This window comes from Tiliqua scincoides, chromosome 1, assembly GCF_035046505.1.
Source record: "Tiliqua scincoides isolate rTilSci1 chromosome 1, rTilSci1.hap2, whole genome shotgun sequence".
Taxonomy (NCBI): domain Eukaryota; kingdom Metazoa; phylum Chordata; class Lepidosauria; order Squamata; family Scincidae; genus Tiliqua; species Tiliqua scincoides.
The window spans coordinates 241,840,828-241,860,645 of NC_089821.1; the positions used below are offsets into that span (position 1 = coordinate 241,840,828).

The following is a 19,818-nucleotide window of genomic DNA, read 5'->3' on the forward strand; positions in this document are numbered from 1 at the left end:
GATAACTACCCTTATCTTTTTCACCACAGGGGGATAAGCAACTTGGGCAGGGAATTGTGAGTGGAAAATTGAGGAAGTGTTAGTAATCTCTTCTGACATCTCTTCACTCAGCCTTCTGAGGTTGCCTTTGGGTTTTAAACAATTGGGGTGATAGGGAGAAAGATACTCTCCTGGATGTTGCATATAGTTTGGCCCTTAATAAACAGTTGCAGAATTTTTTAATTAGTTATGCTTTATTAGTAATGCTTTAATTTTCAGCAAGAATGTTTTGCATTTTGTTTTCCATTTCACCAGGAATGTCTCCTGTTCTTGCAAGTGAAACCAGCTTAGTGACACTTTTAATTGGCTTTGCTGAGTTCGTGTCTTTACCTGCTTGTTTCTTCCCAGCTGGAGCTGCCCTATCGAATCTTGCAACATCTTCATTTATTTATAGCTAGTAATAGTTTTTGGTAGAGTGGCGAAATGTTTTACTATGTATGGCAAAATATATTAGAATACAATCTTCCTTTGTGTTTAGTAGTTCTTGTAATTTATGCTCACTTGACTCTCTGTGCATGCAAAAGACATTGCTAAGCAGAAACTGGATTGGTTTCATTTATTTTCTCCTAGCTAATAATTTGCGAGTCTTTACGTCTCTGTTTGCCAGAAACCTATCCCAGCAAGTACCAATAAAAAGCATTTATTTGAATAATCTGTTATTTTATGATGTGAATATTATAGTAGCCATGTAGTTAAAGTAAGGTATACTTTTGCTAATTCAGCTTTTTAGGAGGGGACAGTACTCCCTTCAGTGTTTCTCATGATATTTGGAAATGTCATTCCCAAATGTCATTAGTGGTGTGTGTCTAAGACATACTAAAGTGGAGCAACTACACCCAGAGCTAGGTGCAATCTATTCCAGCTCTTTCCACGGTGCCTTGGGACACTTCCCTGGAAAAAAGCCTGTTCCTATTACAGCCTTATATTAGTAGCACTGGGAAGTAAACCGCACATGTAGCAGCCATAGTGTGAAGCTGCTACATGGTGCCTCACACATTGTGTGAGAGCACGTGGTGCCTACTGTGCTTTTTAGGGGCCATGGTTATTAATTTACACCAGTGGTTCCCAACCTTGATGAGCACACGGACCACGGAGGTAAAACTTGAAATTGTTGTGGACCACATGCAACCCCCACCCCCTGCATGCAAAAAAAATTAAATTTGTAATTGGAGAATGTGCTACATTATATTTTACTTCTGCCTTGATCCTATTTAATAAATATCACATTTTATTTCTTAAATTTATTATTTATAGAGAAAATCTATGGGTTGTCACTTTTGTTGCTGGCTGCAGGTGGTCTGTTCTCCGCACTCTCTGGTGGTCCATGGGAAAGCAACTTCTGAATGAGCACTCCCCTGTGGACAACCAGAGAGGTCAGAAAACATACCACATGCAGCCTTAACAACATTTCAGTGCTAGCTGTGGGTAGTCAGTTCTCCACCCTCTCTAGTGGACCGTCGGGGAACGCTTGCTCAGCAAGATACTAGAAGTGATCAAAGGGTATCTTTTTTCTGAGACCTCACATATAAACTTCTCAGGACCTTGTGGACCACCAGTGGTCCACAGACCAGGGTTTGGGAACCAATGGTTTACACAGTGTTGTAGTTATAAAACGTAAAAGTTTGTGTCTTTCCTTTAATATGCATAGTGTTTTTTACATAATGGCTGCCACTGGCTGAAATGCTTCCTAGAAGGCTTGAGTTTGCATCAGCATTCATGTTGCTTATATCCTCCCTCTATACATACAGTCACATACATACACATACATACAGATACATACACAACACATTTTTTTTTTTTAATTTATTGGCAACCTTCAGTCTCGAAAGACTATGGTATCGCGCTCCGAAAGGTGGTTCTGGCACAGCGTCTAGTGTGGCTGAAAAGGCCAATCCGGGAGTGACAATCCCTTCCACACCGGGAGCAAGTGCAGTCTGTCCCTGGTCTGTCTCCCTGGCTATGGGCCTTCCTTCTTTGCCTCTTAGCCTCAGACTGTTGGCAAAGTGTCTCTTCAAACTGGGAAAGGCCATGCTGCACAGCCTGCCTCCAAGCGGGCCGCTCAGAGGCCAGGGTTTCCCACTTGTTGAGGTCCATCCCTAAGGCCTTCAGATCCCTCTTGCAGATGTCCTTGTATCGCAGCTGTGGTCTACCTGTAGGGCGCTTTCCTTGCACGAGTTCTCCATAGAGGAGATCCTTTGGGATCCGGCCATCATCCATTCTCACGACATGACCAAGCCAACGCAGGCGTCTCTGTTTCAGCAGTGAATACATGCTAGGGATTCCAGCACGTTCCAGGACTGTGTTGTTTGGAACTTTGTCCTGCCAGGTGATGCCGAGGATGCGTCGGAGGCAGCGCATGTGGAAAGCGCTCAGTTTCCTCTCCTGTTGTGAGCGAAGAGTCCATGACTCGCTGCAGTACAGAAGTGTACTCAGGACGCAAGCTCTGTAGACCTGGATCATGGTATGTTCCGTCAGCTTCTTGTTGGACCAGACTCTCTTTGTGAGTCTGGAAAACGTGGTAGCTGCTTTACCAATGCGCTTGTTTAGCTCGGTATCGAGAGAATGAGTGTCGGAGATCGTTGAGCCAAGGTACGCAAAGTCATGGACAACCTCCAGTTCATGCTCAGAGATTGTAATGCAGGGAGGTGAGTCCACATCCTGAACCATGACCTGTGTTTTCTTCAGGCTGATTGTCAGTCCAAAATCTTGGCAGGCCTTGCTAAAACGATCCATGAGCTGCTGGAGATCTTTGGCAGAGTGGGTAGTGACAGCTGCATCGTCGGCAAAGAGGAAGTCACGCAGACATTTCAGCTGGACTTTGGATTTTGCTCTCAGTCTGGAGAGGTTGAAGAGCTTTCCGTCTGATCTGGTCCGGAGATAGATGCCTTCTGTTGCAGTTCCAAAGGCCTGCTTCAGCAGGACAGCGAAGAAAATCCCAAACAAGGTTGGTGCAAGAACACAGCCCTGCTTCACTCCGCTTTGGATGTCAAAAGGGTCTGATGTGGAGCCATCGAAGACAACAGTGCCCTTCATGTCCTTGTGGAAAGATCTGATGATGCTGAGGAGCCTGGGTGGACATCCAATCTTGGGGAGAATCTTGAAGAACATACACAACACATACAGATGTTAAAAATGCTGCTGTTGGCTGAGAAACTACCAGATATTTGCATTATCATCGCAGATTGGCTTTTGTATCACCTGCGTTGATGGCAGTTGTGAGCCCATTGTAAAGTGAATTTTACAGGGTTTTCTCTTCTGCAGAAGGAAAGTTTTTTTTTTTTCCTTGGGTGTCATCCCCTTTTTTCCTGATTTGCTATTGCAGCTGCTCTTTTCTTTCTGCCTGGCCAAGCATATAAAGTCCTGTCAAGCATTTTAACATGTTTGTCTTTTATCTTAATCTTTTCAGGTTTTCCCCTCCCAACATAACTTCAGATGGTAAAACAAGCATATTTTTATGTGCTTTCCACTTCCTTGAGCTGTAAGAAATCCATGTACTACAGAATCTGCAGCCCAATCCTAACTAAATTCCCATGTGATGATGCAGTGGAGCCAGTGTGGGCTGTGCTGCATCCCATGGGGGAATTTTGGCTGCTGGATGTCTCCTCAAGGTAAGGGACATTTGTTCCCTTACCCTGGGGTAAGTCCCAGCAACTGCAGTGGGTCAACTCAAACCCGTACAAGCTAAATATCTTCTCACTGCCATGCTGGCTAGAAGTGCTATCCCAAAGTGCTGGTGGAGCATGGTTTCAACCAGTGCAACCATCCATAGGATTGGGTTGTTATTCTTTTAGATGCAACTTCTATGTGTTTTTTAAATATCTGTTGGTTTACAAATATCAAAGCAGGGCACTTTGGCAGCAAACTTTTAAAGCAGATGGTACACCTGTTAATTCTGCTTCAGGTTTCTAAAGAGAGCACCTGCACCTCACTACGCTTAATCTTCAGCCAACACATAAGAACAGCCCCACTGGATCAGGCCATAGGCCCATCGAGTCCAGCTTCCTGTATCTCACAGCGGCCCACCAAATGCCCCAAGGAGCACACCAGATAACAAGAGACCTCATCCTGGTGCCCTCCCTTGCATCTGGCCTTCTGACATAGCCCATTTCTAAAATCAGGAGGTTGCGCATACACCTCATGGCTTGTACCCCGTATTGGATTTTTCCTCCAGAAACTTGTCCAATCCCCTTTTAAAGGCGCCCAGGCCAGATGCCGTCACCACATCATGTGGCAAGGAGTTCCACAGACTGACCATACGCTGAGTAAAGAAATATTTTCTCTTGTCTGTTCTAACTCTCCCAACACTCAATTTTAGTGGATGTCCCCTGGTTCTGGTGTTATGTGAGAGTGTAAAGAGCATCTCCCTATCCACTCTGTCCATCCCCTGCATAATTTTGTATGTCTCAATCATGTCCCCCCTCAGGCGTCTCTTTTCTAGGCTCTTGGTCTGACTCCAAGTTCAACAAAAATCCCATCACTGAACTCTAAGTCTATCTTTTCTTAGCCTGCCTAAGCAATTGTCCTTCCATCAACATGGTTCTTACATGGGACTTCTGAGGCCAGCTTCCATTGTTCCTCACTTTAGGTCCTGTCTTCATTTTCAGATGGATACTGGCCTAGGGAATGGGCACTGGTTCTTTCTCATGACCCCTGTTGCTCACGCCCACTTTTACCAGTTTGATTGCTGGAAGGTGACTCCCAGTTTCTGCTGTTGCTGGAGGTCATTGAGTCCCCATTATTTGGCCTGGTGAACCCCTGTAACACTGTTTTGAAGATGCCTATTCAATCTGCTTAACAAGATAACGTTCTCTAAAGCAAGAAAAGACATTTTTAATGGTCTTGCTATTTGTTGAATGATGGTGTTCTATTGTCTTGATTGCAATGAGCCGTTAATCAAATGTCGTTAGAAGATTGCACTTTTTAATGCTGCTGATTGAACATCGTTGATGTTCATTCATCTTTTATGCCTGCCTGTGTTACCCCCTGGCACCCCCCATCTCTGCTTTTGAGTCTTGAATTTCCCCAGTATATATTTTGTACTGCTTAGGTCATTCTGTGAACCAGGATGCAGTCTCTTGTCTTGTGTGCTCCCTGAGGCATCTGGTGGGCCACTGTGGGAATACAGGAAGCTGGACTAGATGGGCCTTTAGCCTGAACCAGTGGGGCTCTTATGTTCTTAACTCTTGGTCATTGCCCCATCTAACTCTTATTGCAGAATTAGGTAGATACCCAATGCTCTTGCTCTTTTACTTCCCTCTCTGTAAGAGCAAACAATGAACTTAAGTTATATTGTGCAATGTAATAGTTGTCTACTGTTATTCCATTAGTCTAATTATGAGTGCAAGCTCTGTCCCAGACTAGTGCATGCATTAAAGCCTGTATCTATGCTGTCTCCTGGTTTTTCTTTAGTATTCCTTTACTGTTCTTTTATGGAGAACATTTTTTTTCTCCTTGCAGAAGGAAATAGAGGCTGCAGTGGTTTTCTGCTTCTCTTTGGAAGTGGGTCATAGATAACGTTAGAACAGAGAACAGACATGGTCAATCACATCGCTGGTCCTTGCATTTGTGTTTCTGCAAGTGGAGATAGCAATTGCTGCCAGTAGCAGCCTCATCCCTGAGGCAATTAGTAACTGCCAGGGGAGAATTTTCATCTGGATTGAAACATGGGCGGGGGGGAGTTTTAAAAGTGTTGTCATGGCTCCGATCCTCTTTCCCCTCACTGCCAAAATCACATACCAGTGGCCAGTGATGTGATAACTGTGGCAGCATTGTGTTGTGCTTCTGTGTACAAGTGTTTTAAGGAAAACTAGATATATTTTTTCATGAGAAATGGGAAAAGGTTACGTCACATGGACTGGAGTACATGTAAAATAGTACTGACTTGCATCTTTGCTCAAGCACAGTGTCTTTTCTAGTAGCTGTTTTCTGGTGCTGTTCTGCATTGTTTCAGGTTGTGAGCCTCTTTGGGACAGGGGAGCAATTAAATCAAATATTTAATGATTTGATTTTGTCTGTAATCTCCTTTATGAACTTTTTTGTGGAAAATAATATCAAAGCAAAGGTTCAAAAGACTAATGGCAACAGCAAATCTTGACTTTGTATGATGAAAGATTAAACAGTTGACCATTTGGTCAGTGCCTGTAGGAAGATCATCCAAATTGTCTTTAGAGAACAGAATTGCAGTTATGGTTCACTGGAATCTTTGCAAACAATATACAGTTACCTTCACACTGAAATTCCTGGGATTATAAACCTGATAAAATCATTGAGAATAATCAAGCAAATTCAGATTGCAGATAGATGAACATGATATACCAGAAATAGCTGTAGTTGGCAAAAAGAAAAAATCAAGTTTGAATCATTGATACTGCAATCTAGATAAGTGGTTCTTACACATTTAGCACCAGGACCCACTTTTTTAGAATGAGAATCTGTCAGGACCCACTGGAAGTGATGTCATGACTGGAAGTGACATCAAGCTGGAAAATTTTAACAATCCTAGGATGCAATCCTACCCACACATACCCAGGAGTAAGTTCCAGTGACTATCATTGTTAGAAGCATATACATAGTAGCCTGTTAAAAGTATAGATCTGTAACATGCCCCCAAATGCAGTTACATGCCATGGCAGCATCCGAGTCTAATAGATTAAAAATAAAATATTGAAATGAATGGGGACCCACCTGAAATTGGCTTGTGACCCACCTAGTGGGTCCCGACCCACGGTTTGAGAAACACTGATCTAGATGACAGTATAATTGAAGATAAAGAACTAGAAGATCAGAAAATATCAAAACCTAAGAGTAGAACTTGGGTGTCTGTGGGGAAAAGTCAATATTATGCCAATTGTCTTTGGAGCCCTTGGAACAGTGCCTAGAAGTCTGGAGAAACACCTCGACATCCTTGGCCAAATTATACCAGCTCAGCTCCAGAAAACAACATTGCTTGGAACAGCAAGAGTTCTACAAAGGTATCTTTGTGATTCCCAGCATCTTGGCTAGAGCCTGAATTGACTCTAGACAGCCCAGGATAGTCTGTGATGTAATAATATTAATCTGTGTTGTGAACTTGTTTGGATATGCATGCACTACTAAATACTGATGATTAGACACAGCTTCTTTTCAATATGATGGTAAACTCCTAGTTACTTAAGTGGAGCAAGTTCTAGCCAGTACCAGATTCTATGGAATTGGATTCAATGTGCTTTTCACCACACGGAACAAATGCACGCGCATACACATTTCAATTGAAATCCACGCCAGTTGATGATGCTGCCTATGGCAGCAGGTTTCATGCTGCAGTCAATGTGTCACTATGAGGATGGGATAAATGTGAACCTTAAGTGCTTTGGATAATAAATTTTACCAGGGTTCCCGTCAGCAAGCTGCTGTGATATGCTATTGATAGATTTGTGGCTATTCCGTATACAATTTTGTGAACTGAGAAACAAGCCAATTTATGAAATACTGTTTTGAAATGCATCATTCTGATAAAAGAAATCTGCACTGCACAGCATGATGCTGTATGCAGAATATTCCTATTGGGAAGAGTCAGACCTCAAAATATTGCCCATGATCACACTGTTCTTAAGTGAGCAACAAAGACATGAGTTTACATCTATTTTACCATTTCAGTTCTTAAATGCAAATTCTATGCTTGGACAGGGCTGGTTAGATAGGGCAGTTTTTTCCTGCTGAAAGTTTATTATTTTTAATAATATGACAGCCCACCAGATGTTGGTGGCTGGATTTGGCCTGTTGAATAGCAGGTCCTTCCCAAGTACCTAGGATATTCACAGATATATTTGTACTATCTCGAGGCTGCTTTCTGTAGCTGTAGTAACTTCATTTAAACTCAAGATATTCAGGCATTTTTCAAAATCTTTAGGTATTGTACCTTTTTCCTCTTCATCATCATTATCATAATTATTAGTTTCATTATCGGCACCACCAGACAAAAGTGACAGTTGCACTGTGCAGGACTCATCTAAGGTCCAGTATATCACTTTCACACTTGAATTTTCCATTTCACTTAAAATGTACAGGTTAATTTGTTTCCATTTGTTAAACTTCCACAGCTTCATTCAGTGGTTGTTTCTGTCCTACTGGGTTGAGTTACAGCCTAACCCTGAACTTCCTAGCATCCGTTGGAACAGGTGCACCAAAGCAGCTACCACTGTATCCAGTGGGCACCAGGAAGCTGCCAAGAATCTCCTTGGGGAAGCCCCAAACCTTGCAATGGGGCTTCTCAAGTCTGTGATTTTCATAGAATCATAGAGTTGGAAGGGACCTAATAGGTCATCTAGTCCAACCCCCTGCCTTAGGTAGGAAATCCTTAGAGCATCTCCAGTAGGTGCTTGTTGAGCCTCGGCTTGAATATCTCCAGTGAGAGAGGGTCCACCTCATCTGTTCCACTGCCGAGCTGCCCTGACCGTCAGGAATTTTTGTCTGATGTATAATCAAAATCTCCTCTCTTGCTGTTTGTAGCCATTGGTTCTAGTTCTAGAGACAGTTGAGAATATATTGTTCCCTTCTTCCATATGACAGCCCTTTAGGTATTTGAAGAGAGCTATCACATCCCCTCTCAGCCTTCTCTTCTCCAGGCTGAACATGCCAAGTTCCCTCAACCTTTCCTTGTAGGGCTTGTCCTCCAGCCCCCTGATCATCCTAGTCGCTCTCCTCTGAACCTGCTCCAGTTTGGCTGCTTCTTTCTTAAAGTGGGGTGCCCAGAATTGGGCACAATACTCCAGGTGAGGCCTAACCAGTCCAGAGTAAAGTGGAATCACAACTTCTCGTGACTTGGAAGCTACGGTTCTGTTAATGCAGGCTAAAATTGCATTTGCCTTCTTTGCAGCTGCATCACACTGCTGACTCATGTTCATCCTGTGATCCACCGCAACTCCAAGATCCCGCTCACATGTAGTGCTGCCAGGCCATGTATCTCCCATTTTATATATGCATCTTTGGTTGTTTTTGCCCATGTACAAACTTTGCATTTTTCCCTGTTGAACTTCATCTTATTCATTTCAGCCCAGTATTCCATTTTGTCTAGGTCTTCCTGAAGTCTTCTACTGTCTTCTATTGTGTTTGCTACACCTCCCAGTCATCCGCAAATTTGATGAGGCTCCCTTGTATCTCCTCATCCAAGTCATTGATGAAGATATTAAAGAGAACTGGAACTGGCCCAAAGACAAAGAGAACTGGCCCAAGACAGAGACCTGGGGTACCCCACTCGAAACCATCCTCCAGGTTGACGCAGAGCCATTGGCAAACACCCTCTGTGTACGGCCATCCAACGAGTTGCGAATCCATCTCTAACGATTATATCATCGAACCCATATTTTACCAACTTGCAGATTACGATGTCATGTGGGACCTTGTCAAATGCTTTACTGAAATTAAGATATGTTACATCTACCGCATTCCCACAGTCCAATAAGCTAGTAACCCAATCAAAAAAGGAGATGAGATTTGTCTGGCAACATTTATATTTGACAAATCCATGTTGGGTTCTATTGATCACTGACTTGTTGTCTAGATGTGTGCAAACTGCGTGTTTTATGATTTGTTCTAATATCTTCCCTGGTATTGAAGTCAGACTGACAGGTCTATAATTTCCCCAGTCTTCTTTTTTCCCCTTTTTAAAGATTGGGACCACATTAACCCGCTTCCCGTCTAGCGGCACCTCCCCAGTCCTCCAAGATTTTTCAAAGATAATTGTCCGAGGCTCTGCAAGTACCTCCACAAGTTAGTACTCTAGGGTGCAGTTCATCTGGTCCAAATGACTTGAAAACATTTAGTCCAAGCAAGTGGTTTTTAACTAGTTCCCTGTCAATCCTAAGCTGCAGTCTTCTGCTGTCCAGGTTTTCATTACCTCTTCGGGGATGTAAGCATATCCCCCCCATCAGCCAAGGACTCGGCACCCACATTTGAACCATCCTCCTTCTGAGAGAAGATGGATGCAAAGTAGGAGTTGAGTCCGTCTCCTCTCAGAAGGAGGATGGTTCAAATTTTGCTGGTGCAGACTTGAGAGTTTCAGCATCAGGTCTTCTGGCCCAACTTGGAGTTCAGGATCCAGCAAAGCAGGGAGTTGGGGAGTGATGGGGAGGAGATTGAACAGGGTGGGGATGGCAGAATGAGGCAGTGTGATGTCTGTGGCAGTATCCCACCTTCCCCCGGGTGGTCTGGTGCTAAGGTATGTAGCAAGCGGGGTGTGACTGACTTACCCCTCAAGTGAATGGACCACAGAGATCTTTTGCTGGCTTGGCAGGTATGGTTTATTCTGGTAAGCAATTTGACACTCATTGTACACCCTTGTAACGTCACAAGGGGTCAGCATTCAAGGTCCATGTGTTAACAAGAGTTTTGGTGAGGGTGGGTGTCACAACGCTTTCGTGAGCCTGAAAGTCTGGTAAGGCTCTTGTTGTCAGCTGGAAACCCCCTGTTGGTTGGGTGGGCGGCCCAGGTGCTGCACCTTGCTGTCAGGGCCTCTTCTCTCTTGGACCCCCTGCCTTGTGTGGAGAGGTTTTGTGGGGTTGTTGCGCCACTCTCCCCAGTGCAGCAGGCAGCTCCCCAGATGTCTGGCCCCCTCCTGCCTCTGTGGGGTGATGTTCCAGGCAGAGGTGTGGATTCCACCCCTCCAAGGTAATGGACAGGCTGAGTAAAGGTATTGGGGAGGCCGTAGCTCCCCCTGGCCATCCTCCAGGAGCCTGAGCCCAAGGAAGAGGACCTCTCTGTTTGGCTGCTGGGCTCCTTATAAACCCAGCAGCCAGCCCAGCCGTTCCCACCCCTTCTGACCATGTTACTGGCCTGAGCTCTCATGAGAATTCAGGCTTTCCTCCCCGGGAGACCTCCTACCTGGAGGCTAGACCCAGGTGATACTTGTGTGGTTCCCCTCCTCCCAAGTAGCCCCTTGTTCCTGTGTAGCCCCTTGCTCCTGAGGAGGCCTGTGTTGCTGAGACCGAACTCCGACAACAGGCAGTGACTGGACTGAGGAGGAGGGTGGATCAGGCCCAGGAGGGGGGCAGAATCAGTGGTGGTGCATGCCAAATCCCAACCTCCTTCCCAGGTCATTGCAGACTTGTACCAGCAGTTAAGCTGGCGCAGGTCCATGTTGCCTCATAACTGCTACTGGATCTGACCCTGAGACAAGGAGCAAATGTCCCCTTACCCTGAGGAGACCTCCAGCAGCCAAAAATCCTCCATGGGATACAGCAGTAGCAATGCCAGTGCCACTGCATTGCTGCGTGGAAATGTAGATAGGATTGGGCACACAAGGAAGACCCAGGTTTAAGTCCCCATTCAGCTACAAACCTTTCTAGATGACCAAAAGTCTCAGCCTTATCTGCCTCTCATATTTGTTGCAAATACCACAGTTCCCAAATTGTGCACCACAGCAAACTCAGAGGGGCACCATGGGATATTTTAAATTTTCAAGGGAAACGCAGCAATACTTGTCATCTATTGCATGTCACACAGACTACTGGCTCAGAGGGTATCATGAAAAATTACTGAGACAGTAAGGGCTCTGTAAACTGAGAAAGTTTGAAGACCTCTGTGCAAATGTACAAGGGATAAAATGTGGAAACCATGTATCGTCCGTCCTGAGCTCCTTTGAGGAAGGACATAATAAAGATGTAATAAGTTGAGAGTTCACTGGAAACTTGTAAACAAATATGAATTATAAAAATTATATAAGTATAAAGTCCATTCATAGGAAGGACACAGGCATTCCTACACTAGGCAGAAGATCACCAGAGAACAAGGCCATGCTCTCCAAGGCAGCATCTTATAGCTTCAGTGAGAAATTCTCAGCTCCCTATCTGCCTTTTTCTGTCCATTTCAGCTGCAGTTCAGACTGCTCCTCTTTTGCTGTGTCTGCACCTTCCTCTCAGATGGAGGGGTGTCACCTTCAAGTTTTGATCAGGGTCTTTCAAAACACTCCAGAGTTCCCCAGCTGTCAGGAAAATGGCTCTCATTGGCTCCCATTGGTTAAACATCAGCCACCCTCCTGGACTGCTACTGGCATTCTGCTTTAACAAACTGATGGTGATCCAGCATTCATAATGTTCTTTTAGATACTAAGGGGCTATGTGTTCGCTAAGGGGCTATGTGTTCCTTGTAGTTCTCCCCCTCCCGTCCCTATTCCTGTTGATAAAATTCAAGCTTGGGCAAAAGTAATATTAGAAGCTGCTTTCTGGCTCTTGTAGTTGAGGAAATTTAGTTCTGAAAAGCACGTCAGAAACTACTGGTATGGGGCTCTGAATCATCCCATTTAGTATTGCTGGAACTACTGGTTTATTGAGTACCTGATGCTTTCCCTTAAGTCTCCAGTATAAGAATAGAGGCAGTGGTGTCTTTTTGGCACAGAATAAAGTGACAGGGAGGAAGTGGGGCTTAGAAGTGGTGCTTACCAAACCTCTAATGACCAAATCTTTAAAGATGCCATTCTCTTGACCATTCTGCCAGGATGTGAAAAACAAAGGGCTCTGATGAGTCATTCTCTGTTCAGTGACCCCTTTATTACCTGAACAAAGCCAGCAACAGTACTTCAGCATTTGCTGTTTTTTTCCCCCATGCTGGAGGACTTGAATCAGATCCTTAATATTACTTCTAGTAGTTTGCCCTATCACTTTGCTGCCTCCCAACGAAATTGGAGGAAGCATGAAATTCAGACTTAAAAAAAAATGTAGCCGTGTTTATTTTTGTATTCTTTTTCAACTTAGAAGGAGGCAATCAAAAATTTGTATGTAGAAAGCAAGGAATAGGTTGCTATGCATTTTATGTAGCTGTGGTGCTTGGCTATGAAGATGATTTGGTGCCTTTAAGAGTATATGCAATGACTACAGATAGAAGGCTGACAGGCCTTCCCAAGCTGTGTCTGAGTTGGCATTCCATCCTGCTTACCTTTTGATTCTTCTTCTACTTAATCAAGCAGCTACCTATAGCAGGTAGCTCAGTACCTCCATGGGCATTCTCAGTTCCTGTTTGTTTACAGGTGGAGCCTGTTTATCCATGGACTTTGCATCTGTGGATATGACTCAATGTGGGTCCCTTGGACCGGCGCTGAGTCAGACTCGGCTCCACCTGAGCCCTCCAAAAGGGGGAGAGCCCTCTGAAAGGGAACGGAGCTACATATGGGCTTCAGAATGGCCCATAGAGGCAAAAAAAGCCACTTCCAGTTTCTGAGGGCCCTCCCCAGGCCTCAGAATGCCTTAAAAGGCTTAAAAACATCACTACAGGTTTCCCTTGGAGGGCTTAAGGAGGTGAACATCGCAGATTTCATTATCTGTCATATTCAGTATCTGTGGGGGTGGGGTGGGTCCAAGAACAGATCTCCCACAGATACTGAGGCCCCACCCGTATATGCATGAAAATGACTGTTGGGCAGCCCAATGCTCCACTGGTGGAACTAGTATTCCACCCACACTAGCTGCTGTAGAGCAGCTGCAGGGCACACTCCAGCAGTGCGCCAAGTAGCATGCTGCTGTAGCATCGGTGGGGAGGCTGGAGCCTTCCTGTGCATGTTGCTGGACCACTGGCCATATGTCAGAGCAGGTAGACCAGCGGGGGAAGTCGGAGGGGTGAAAGGAGGACAGAACGGGGTCGGAAGGGGGCGAAACTGGGGAAGGATGGAGGAATAAGGGTGAGGCTGTGGATCCAGCGGCTATGGCATGCACTGTATCCTATCCCCTCTGGCAGCAGCTTCCCTGCCCCCTTTCTGTTAAAGAGCTGGCAAAAGTCTGAGGAGACCCATTGTGAGGCAAGAGGTTTATGGAGAGGAAAGGAAATTTAAATCCCCTTTTCTTTTCCAAAGCTTTCTGCTGCACCCCCTCCCTGAACTAGATACAGTGAGTGCCTTTTCAGGGTGGCTGTACCAGCAAGTGGGGGGGGGGAAGGATAGAACTGAACCATTAGTCTTATGCAAGAGTGCCCAAGCCCAGGTCCGGGGGCCACTTGTGGCCCTCAGGGGCTCCCAATCAGGCCCTCGGGGAGCACCCTGTCTCCAATGAGCCTCTGGCCCTCCGGAGACTTTCTGGAGCCTGTGCTGGCCTGACACAACTGGTCTTAGCCTGAGGGCGACTGTTCAACCTCTCACCTGAGCTCCCTCTACTACTTGCTGTTTCACGTCTGTGATGCAGCAGTGGCAGTGAAGGAAAGGCTGGCCCCTTTTATACACCTTTAGCTGCTGTAAGACCTTCATTCATTCATATAAGTTCCATCTCTAATAAATTCATTTAAGTAAATTCAAATTTTAAATGTAAATTAATTCTTTTCATCTCTAATAAATTCATTTAAGTAAATTCAAATTTTAAATGTAAATTAATTCTTTTTCCCCCCGGCCACTGACACAGTGTCAGACAGATGATGTGGCCCTCCTGCCAAAATGTTTGGACACCCCTGGTCTTATGGTATGGAAGTAATGTGTTTAGAGCAGTGGTTTAGCACCGGGACTCACTTTTTTAGATTGAGAATCTGTCAGGACCCCTGAAGTGATGAAGGACAGATGTCAGGACCCCTGAAGGACAGAAGTGATGTCATGACTGGAAGTGACATCATCAAGCAGGAAAATTTTTAACAATCGTAGGCTGCAATCCTGTCCATACTTACCCTGGAATAAGTCCCATTTACTATCATTGTTAAAAGCATATACATAGTAGCCTGTTCAAAGTACAGAGCTGTAACATTTCCCCTGATGCAGTCACATACCATGGTATCATCAAGTCTAAAATATTAAAATAAAATATTGAAATGAAATTGGCTCGTGAATATGGGTCCCGACCCACCGTTTGAGAAACACTGCTCCAAAGATTTCAGATTTCCGCAGGTCTACTTCTGCATAAAGCAAGTTCTCTACTATAGTACTGTTTCTGTGCCCTGGAAGGTTGAATTTTAGTTCCTCTTACATTCTCCCCTTTTCCCCCTCCTCTTTCAACTGCTTGTATGAATTCCCCCCTTTCATTGCTTACCCCTTAATTCCATCCCATCTCTTGGTATTCTGAGAAGAAACAGACCTGTTCTCTTTATAGCCTGCTAGTATATCGAGTTGTTGACTGCTGGTTATGCTACAATGGTTATTTACTATATAATTGTGCTATAAAGTTACAGGATGGTGATCACTCAGATATAATTAAATGCATAGCAGCAATAAAAGGTGCTTAATTTTAAAAATGTGCCATAAAACTCTTGGTACATAAATATTTCTTGTCAAAGTATCTTTCACATAAACTGCTAAATTTAAAGGGGTTGTTAATGGCATTGTAGTGACTTTCATGTGAACCTGGGAAAATGGTCAGATATACAGGAAAAGAGCATACGCTACTCATTCACTTAAGTGTTTTAACAGTGGAGCATCCTAGTTTAACTTGGCATGTCATTTTCAGAAGTTAACAGTGTAACGAACTTTGAACACCAAGGGGTTTAATGTTGCATACTATTTGTGAAAGTTTGGTGAAAGAAAGAGGGACTTTCTTGCACTTCAAAAACTTGAATTTACCTTATTAAACTTGGTAAGTAATCATCCAAATTAAGACAATATTGTTATACAAAAATGTGCTGAAAAAGGAGAGCTAGTCTATCATATCCCCAGCTCCTTACTTCATGAGTTCTGTTACCAACCTGCCCTTTGCAATACATTTTCTTAGAAATTGCAGAATTTATCTTGACTGGTAACCTTTTTTTTCTTACCGCCTTGTGGTTTAAGTATTCATATTCTGTTTTAGACTTTACCATTTGGTCTAAGACTTTCTTTTTTGTCTGGCCTTCCTATCTTGTTAGTTGCTTTTGGACTTTGTGGTTGTATTCTGTATTTTGTACATAGCTAGATTTTATGTTTCATTCCTATTTTAAGCATTTTACTGTTTTCCTTCTCTTTTTGTACCCTGCCTTCAGTGCCCCATTTATTGGGTTGGGGACGGTGGAATAAATGAATTGATCACAATTGCCATGCACCTTAAACCAGTGTGCTATATGAAGGAAGTTTTGTGAGGAAAAGATCCATACAATTTCTTGATTACTGACTTTCATCTTAGCTGTAGGTAGATTCCTGTTGTGATTGTAGGAAGCAGCTAGTTGTGTCAGTTAGAAAGTAAAATCCATTTTATTGTGGTAGCTGAAACTAAGAGATGGAACAGAACTTCTGTGACAGTAGTTGGCATATATAAAAATGAGGTGGAAGCCACAGCTGGCTCTTAGAGATACAAGGTGATCAAAAGTAGTTGAAGGCTTGGCTTAGATGGTACTGTCTCAAAATATGGGGCCCATGCCTCTCCTTGTCTTTGTTGAGTGTTGTTGAATTGCTTATGTAGTCCAAAGCAATTCTTGAATATATATGCTGTGAATTACTTCAACTATAAACAAAGGAATGTGCAATTGTGTTTGAAGTGGAGATTCTGAAGATTCAGATTCTCTGATTGCATAGTGCTGAGCTTGGTAGAAAACCATTTTTTATCTGCTTTGATGTGCCTTACTGGAAACTATGTTCAAAGCAAATTAAAAAAACAAAAACCATTGATTAAAATGTTGCTGAGGTTCTAATGTTGTGTTTCCATTCTGCCTTCCCCTGTATAGTTGGTGTCCATTCCTTAACAGGTGAGCTGTTCTATTAAATATTAGCCACTGAATGGGATGATGCTTTATTTGCCATGCGCAAGGATTCTAATTTGAGTGAATACCTGCTAACTTTTAAGTGGGTACTCTTTTATTTAGCGGGGGGAGAGTAACTGGCCCTCCTCACCCCAGCACTGTCTTTTCTAGTGGCTGTCTGCTGGTATTCTTTTGCATCCTTTTAGATTGTGAGCCCTTTTGGGGCAGGAAGCCATTAGTTGTCTGTTTGATTTTCTCTGTAAACCGTTTTGTGAACTTTCTGTTGAAAAGCGGTATATAAATACTGTTGTTGTTGTTGTTAACACTGTAGGATTGATTATAGTGCCATGTAGACCTTTTCCAAAGGGACATAACATCTGAAGAATTGTATTCATAGGCTATGAAATGCAAAAGGTAGGCCAGGAAGGAGTAGTGTATAAAGATTGCATAAACCAATCTCTTTATTAGTTTCCTATTCAGGAAGGACACATCAGTTTCCTTCAAGGAACTAACAATGTGTGGTTCTGTATTTACTGCTTTCCAAGTCTGAAGCTGTGTGCTTCTTGGAGATAGAGAGACCCATTAGGCTTAAGGCTAGCATTGGATAGGAAATGGCAGGTGTGAAACTAGCGTGATAAATGAAGATTTTTCTCTTTTATTTTCTGTTAAATGGGTCTGTCCTTTTTGTAACAGTATATCTATTACTATCCTGTCCTAGCCAGCGTTTTTCAAAAAATAGTTGTTGGTTGAATAGTAATCACGGACCGTTGCCCTCGCTGGGCAGTGTAGGTCTTCTCTGATAAAGAAAAATAAGCATACAGATCTAGATGCGGAACTGGACATTTATTGGCTAAATTCAGCATGCTGAATTGAGAGACCACAGCCACAAAGCATTGTAAAATGGTCTCTGACCCAATTTGGCCAAAGCTTTTTATAACATGAGGTCCCATTCAAAATTGACCAACCCTCTTATTCCATATCTGGCATACACTTCCTTAGCAAGTAAAGGTCACATGGAAATAAAGACAAGTGGAAAAGTTCAGTTGTAAGACATCAAAACTGCAAGTTCTATTAGGTCTAACCACAAACTCTACCACAGGCCACAACTCCACTTATCTTTTCAGGGAAGGTCAAGTTTGGTTCAGTCTTCTCGTATTGAAGGACTTAACAGCAGTTCAGTAACAACCACCCAGTAACCCACTTTCTGGGCTGCGGGGCTTGAGCAAAATGCAGTGAGAGAATCTTCATTCTCCTCATCACCTGGGCTGCCTTGTGTGTTGTAGACAGAGCACGTGGGTACCTGCAAGTTCTAACCACAGAATTCAGCTGGCAAGTCCACATTCTCAGGCAAGTTCACATTCTCTCAGGTTCCATTCTCATACAAGCGCTGAGTCTCCCACCCAAGTGGACTTGGGTATGGAATCTTGACCAGTATGTCCCTTCTGTAGGTAGAGTATGGTTCTCAGACAATAAAGGCAACTGACCAGTGGTCTGCAGGACCATTATGCTATGAGGTCAAGCCAATACAAGACTTGTGACCTGCCAGTTGTATAGAATGTGCTTGGAGCAAAGGCTCTGTGTTCTACGGTGCCAAGCAAAATAAGAAAACTTTCTCCTTCGAAGCTCAACAGGAGATTCACCTTATGTCTCCTAGGTAACAACACTTAGATATAGAAAATGGGGGATTAGGGATTTTCCAGCTTTCTCCATCAAAAGAGCATCAGCAAGGATGACCACCTCTGGCTTGTAAAGTGGGGTCATAACTTTCCAGTTGTGTGTCTGTGACACCCATGACTCAGAGTTAGTGTGGGTGTCATTCCAGACAGACAGAGCTACCTGTAAGACACAAGAAACTGCCTGGAAGTCTAAGCATAAGAAAAACAGGATACTCTTTAAAGGCTTTTGTAAAGGAACTAAGATTCAGACTTCAGACAAGCAATTTTTACCATCAAACTATGGCCTGGCCTAGATTTTGGACCATAGGTTGGAATGTGATAGACATCAGTTAGCTAGCCACAAATAAAGCTCAGATAGGCTTAGCTTAAGCCTCCTCCCAAAAGACAGGTACCTGTTTTAAAGATAAAGATCTAGTCCTCTCCTCCCCTTTTCGTGGCCTCATTCTCAGAACCTTTACTCCAGGTCTGTCTGAATAATATGGGGAAGAGAAAAAAATGTTTGTTGGGGGAAAAGAATGCATGATGATGTGTGGAATATAGGCCATTGGGGGAGCAATAAATAATTTTGGTTGTGTGTGCCTTTAACACACATGGAATCTTATGTGCTTAACTTTTTTTTGTTATAACCACGAAGATTTCGTTTAAAATAGAACCTTGGGGCCCAATTGTATTCAACTTTCCAGTGCCAATGCAGCCCTGAGGTAAGGGAACAAATGTTACCTTACCTTCAGGAAACCTCTGTGACTGCTCCCTCCCTCCACAGGATGCAGTGCATGCCCCGTTGGCACAGCTGCATCAATGCTGGAAGGCTGGATAGAATTGGGCCAGTAGATTCTTATGAAGCATTGTGTACTTGGCCATTGTATTTTACATAACAACATGAAGTGGAATCCTAATCCATACCTCACCCTTGATGTGTTTTTTCGGTAGCAACCTACCAATTTAAGACTAAGAATATGTTTGAGCTCTGGTGAACACATGGTCGCTTTTAATGTGCAGCCAAGGGGAAAGCTTTTAGTGATGGTTGTGAACTGGTCCTCCTCCACCCAGCCTCCATGCACCTCCCACAGAAGTCACAATTGGATTTTAGCCTTGTACAATTCCTTTATAACACAGGCCTAAAAATTGAGGGTCAAATAACTTTTCCCAAACTTTATGGTGGTTTGATATGAATTTGGGGTGCCAATTCCAAAAATGGCATCCGTTTTGCCCTATCACATCTAGTTTTGGAGATACAGTATAGCCTTATTAGTGAATGGTTCAGGCAGCTTCCTCATGAGGAAGCTATACCGTGTCTCCAAAACTAGACGTGATAGGGCAAAATGGATGCCATTTTTGGAATCAGCACCCCAAATATACCCAGGAATTTGTGTAAGGAAGCAAAATGTGTGTGGGCCTGTGTTATTGGCTATGATCCATGCAGACTGTAGCTCCTTAGTTATGACTTTTCTGATGGAATAATACAATGTGTCTACATGTTATAGATAGCTGGTATTTCATTCTAGGAATGCAGCTGGAT

At 43.6% G+C, this 19,818-nt stretch overlaps 1 protein-coding gene across 1 annotated transcript in view; it reads left to right on the forward strand.

Moving 5' to 3' along the window:
- GLP1R (glucagon like peptide 1 receptor) overlaps positions 1-19,818 on the forward strand; it is a 138,377-nt gene that overhangs the window by 15,932 nt on the left and 102,627 nt on the right. Inside the window, exon 4 of the mRNA XM_066623204.1 lies at positions 9,070-9,321. Within this exon, the coding sequence (XP_066479301.1) occupies positions 9,070-9,321 (252 nt within the window). The remainder of the gene's footprint in view (positions 1-9,069; positions 9,322-19,818) is intronic.